Here is a 5000-nt window from a genome sequence, read left to right as displayed (position 1 = left end):
ATTATTATTATTATTATTATTATTATCATCATTATTATCATCATTATTATCATTATCATTATTATCATGATCATAATAAGGACAAATGTAATAATAATAATAATGATAATGCTAAAAATAATGACTGATAACAGTGGTAATAATAATAATAATGATGATAATGATAGGAAGAAAAACATATAATAGTAGTTGTAGCAATAGTGATAGTAATGACGATAATAATTATAATAATAATGATGGTGGTGATAATGATATTAAGGCTTATTTTCGATGACAAATAATCTGTCTTACGACACTAGAAACTGTCGCTAATTTCATTCGCGACAATTTCCACGGTCCGGTCGCGAGAGCATCGCTGCCAGTGTTTCCAAGCTGTTGCCAAAGGCTCGACTCCACCCCGATTCCTAAGAATCGTGATTAAGTTGACGAATCTCATTTTATTTTTTAATTAAAGAGCAGGATATACACGTTCTTCGTTATCAACATCTTAAAATTACAAATATTTAAAATTACCGAAATCAGTTGAAAATGCGCGGGCCCTAAGCACCCTCCCATCATACTTTTTCTTTCGTCTATCGACATCGGTTTCAAATGTTACACTCTTTTAAATATTTTGAATGTGTCACTTTTTATTAATCTATATTAATTACTTTTAAAGGGATGCCTTCATATTCAGTTGTACGTACACAAGAAGTAGACTGATTATGTAGAACATAATATGATTTTCTGTAATATTTTGACCATTCAAACACATTCTGTAAGCAAAACATGACTGTCTGAGATACTTCCCTTATCTCATTCGTCTTGAAACATTTTTGGAGTCCTGAATATGTTCAAGGCTAAAGCATAAATGATATAATAAAAATAATGCCTATTGTTACCTGTGCGGCAGGATGAGCGGTTACCTCCGCTATTACGGCAATTGAAGCGACTGGGAGTTGAGGTGGTTGCCCTCTCAGAGGTGAGAAGACCTGGTAGCGGCACGATCAGTATGGTGGGTACACCTACTACATGTCGGGCAGCAGCGATGGTCACCACCTCCAGGGTGTAGCCATAGCCATCTCCAGCCGACTTCAGCCCTCGGTAGTTGAGGTGACACCGGTTAATGAGCGTATTATGGCATTGAGACTGAAGCATGCATTTGGCTTCATTTCTCTTATTGCTTTATACGCTCCTACCGATGTATGTAAACTTGATGTGAAAGAGGCGTTCTATGCCAAACTCGCATCTGTGGCAGATAATTGCCCCCGGCGAGATATTCGCACTGTTCAATGCGGTATCCGGCTGTGACCGAGCTGCTATGAGATGTCTGTAGACCCACATGGCTTGGGAGCTGACCCCAGCAGCGAGAATAGCCTCCTTCTCCAGGACTTTGCTAGGTCCCAGAAAATGAGGATCTCTGGCTCCTGGTACCAGCACTCCAACCCGGATCATTGGACATGGTACAGTGATACAGGTACAGTGGCCAAGGAGATCGACCACATTCTTGTTAGCACGCAATGGAGGATCCTCTAGAACAGCAGGGTTTACCTGAGTGCCAAGTTCTGTGGCACTGACCATAGGCTGATTGTGGTTACCCTGCAGGTCCACTTCAAAACTCCTTGTCCCTCTAGTGGCCACCCTAAGGTGTTTCACCTAGACAGACTAAGGGAGGAGGAGTGTGCCCGTGGGTTCACCATGGCAGTCTCTGACCGATTCACAGATCTCGACAACTTGATGGACACAGTTACTCTGTGGGAGTTCTTCATGTGCATAATACTCGAAACAGCCCAGGAGTCCATTGGTGTACGCCCGAGGGCAAGGCAGAATTCCATCTCCCTGGAGACATTAGAGGCTACTGAAGCGTGTCGCATGGCTTGGCTGAATGGTAATCAAGTCCTGTACACTCCATGGTGCGTAGGGCTCAGACACTGCTGAGAAGGGACAAGGAACAATTCATCAGGAATCTTGCTGAGGAGGTTGAAGGCTATTTCTTGGTAAATGACCCTCGCCCTGCCTACCAAGCCCTTAGAAAACTGAACTCTAAGCCCTCCTCACAGATGACTGCAGTCAGATCAGTGGATGGATGGATCATCTCAGATCATGTTAGGGTCCGTGACCGTTGGGCTGAGTATTTTGAGCAGTTGTACCAGGTAGACCCTCCAACAGTTAGCTTGGATGCAAGCGATGTCACAATACCTGTGCCAGACCCACCCATCAGCGAGGAACCTCCTACCCTAACAGAGGTTAGGATGGCGATCTCCAAGCTGAAGAGTGGGAAAGCTGCAGGCATATGTGTTGAGCTGCTAAAGGTTGGGCGTGAACCTATGGCTTGGGGCCTGCATACATTCCTGACTGCTATCTGGCAGTCTAGTACCATTCCCCCTGACCTGCTGAGGGGCATGGTCATCTCTCTCTGGAAGGGAAAAGGGGATTGTTGGGATTGTAGCAACTACTGTGGTATTACACTGCTAAACATACCAGGCAAAGTTCTCACCCCCATTCTTCTGAAACGGATATGCAACCACCTACTGAGACATCAGAGACCGGAGCAGTCTGGATTTACTCCTGGCAAGTCCACAATAGACCGAATACTAGCCCTTCGAGTAATTGTGGAACGCCGTCGTGAGTTTGGTCATGGGTTATTTGCAACCTACATCGACTTCAAGAAGGTGTTTGACTCGATGCATCAGGAATCGCTATGGGAGATCCTGAGACACAAGAGAATTCTAACGCAGATTATTAGCCTATTAGCAAGCCTTTATAATGGTACTGAAAGTGCTGTAAAGTGTGGTGGGGGTATGTCGAACTTCTTCCCTGTTAATTCAGGGGTGAGGCAAGGCTGTGTCCTTGCACCAACACTTTTCAACACCTGTATAGACTGGATAATGGGCAGAGCTACTAGCCAAAGTCAGTGTGAAGCAACACTAGGCAATATTAAGGTCTCAGACCTTGACTTTGCCGATGATGTTGCTATCCTATCTGAGTCCTTGGAGTCACTGGTGGTGGCTGTTGATGCATTTAGTAATGAGGCGAAGCCCTTAGGCCTAGAGGTCTCCTGGACCAAGACCAAGATTCAGGACTTTGGGGGCCTGTTAGGGGAACCCGTTCAGTCGATCCATACTTGCAGCGAAGACGTTGAAGTTACAGAGAGTTTTACATGTTTTTTATTTCTGGGCTGTCAGACCAAGAACTCAATGGACGGATTGGTCTGGCAACAGGAGCCATGAACTCGATCAACAAGAGCATTTGGAGATGTTGGTACCTATGCAGAAGGACCAAGCTGCATGTCTTCAAGGCATTGATACTGCCAGTTTTGCTCTATGGAAGTGAAACCTGGACGCTATCCAGTGCTTTTAAGTCTCGTCTTGATGCCTTTTATGACAAGTCCCTTTGCCGGATCATGGGGTACAGTTGGCAGAACCCACGTGTCCAACCGGCGGTTACACCGTAAGATTGGCATGGGACCTGTTGCTTGCATAATCCGGGATCACCAACTCAGGCTATATGGGCACCCTGCCTATCAGGTTGTTTCTGCGAGACAACCCTGGGTGGATGACCTGTGGGACTACCCAGGAGGTCATGGCTTGGGCAGCTTGACGAGACCTGTCGCAAGGAATTAGAGATGGGCCGTGGGCCTACCTGGAGACTCGCCTCGAGGGATCCTCGTGGCTGGAAGCGAAGGGTGGATGCCATGCGCCCCCGTCGGCGTTAGCCCCTTGATGATGATGATGATAATTGTTTTATAAATAACAATAATAATAATAATATTAATTATAATAATAATAATAATAGGTATAATAATAATAATAATAATAAAAATAGTAATACCAATAATAATGCCAATAACAACACTAAAGATAAACAGAAAATAATAGTAATAATGATGACACACACGAGCGCGCGCGCGCAAACACACGCACACACACACACACACACGCACGCAGACACACACACACACACACGCACACACACGCACGCACGCACACACACACACACACATGATAATGATAGAGCTAGAGAAAATAATAACAGTAGTAGTAGTAGTCTTAGTGATCATAATGCTTACGGAAAAAATACCAATAATAATCATAATAATTATTATCATAATAATTACATAATATTTTACTTTAATATTAATAATAATAATTATTATTATTATCATTATTATTAAAAGTATTATGTTTATTAACAATATTTTCATAATCACTGTCATCATCATTACCAGTACCACTGTTACTATGGCTGTTGTTGCTATTATTATTATTATTATTATTATTATTATTATTATTATTATTATTATTGTTTTTATCATCATCATCATCATCATCATCGTCATTACTACTTTTGCTTCTACTACTGTTATTATTATGGTTATTATTATTTTTCATTATTATCACTATATTATTATTATTATCATTATCATCACTACTTCTACTAGTACTATTATCATTATTATCATGTATATAATTTCTAACATTGTTGTTAGTTTTATCATAACAGTCATTAGTATCATTATTATTATAACAATCATTATGTTGCAGGTATCAGCAGCATCATGATTACCATGACTATATAGCTGAATTAATTTCAGTGCAATGAAACGTATCATTTTTAACGACATTTAGGCGAGGCGCTCCTGATGTCCAATATCCAAAATAACGAACGTCTCTTAGATCTTTCTGAATCGTGTAGTATATTATAAAAGCCACCGATATCTTACAATCTCTGATTATTTTTCTACTATTTACCTGTAAATTGGTATTGTTGTTTTCACAACATATTAGTTAATGTTAGCTTATGTTCACCTTTCGTTTTGATGAAATATTCTGTAAGATTGAGAATGTGTCCGTGCGCCATTGATGTTGCCAGGTTTCCCAAAGCTTGAGCCGCTGTGCCCCATCACGGAGAGCCGATTTCATGCATGACACTGTTAATGCACATTGGTTCTCTTAGTAACAATTTGACGTCTGTCCGGATTAAGTTAATAAAAGTAGATTCTCTATTGAAGCCAAACAGTT

At 41.5% G+C, this 5000-nt stretch overlaps 1 protein-coding gene across 3 annotated transcripts in view; it reads right to left on the bottom strand.

Annotated features, from left to right (window-relative positions):
• Positions 1–5000, bottom strand: part of LOC119583639 — a 67304-nt gene that overhangs the window by 27294 nt on the left and 35010 nt on the right. The window contains exon 1 of one of the 3 annotated variants that reach the window (XM_037932227.1): positions 4788–4897. The exons of the other annotated variants lie outside the window; for them this stretch is intronic. Coding sequence (XP_037788155.1) covers positions 4788–4882 — 95 coding nt within the window. The 5' untranslated portion in view covers positions 4883–4897. Of the gene's footprint in view, positions 1–4787; positions 4898–5000 lie in introns of those variants that run through there. 3 annotated transcript variants of the gene reach the window in all.

The sequence above is a fragment of the Penaeus monodon genome, chromosome 17 (assembly GCF_015228065.2).
Source record: "Penaeus monodon isolate SGIC_2016 chromosome 17, NSTDA_Pmon_1, whole genome shotgun sequence".
Taxonomy (NCBI): domain Eukaryota; kingdom Metazoa; phylum Arthropoda; class Malacostraca; order Decapoda; family Penaeidae; genus Penaeus; species Penaeus monodon.
This window is presented reverse-complemented; position numbering and strand designations above follow the sequence as displayed.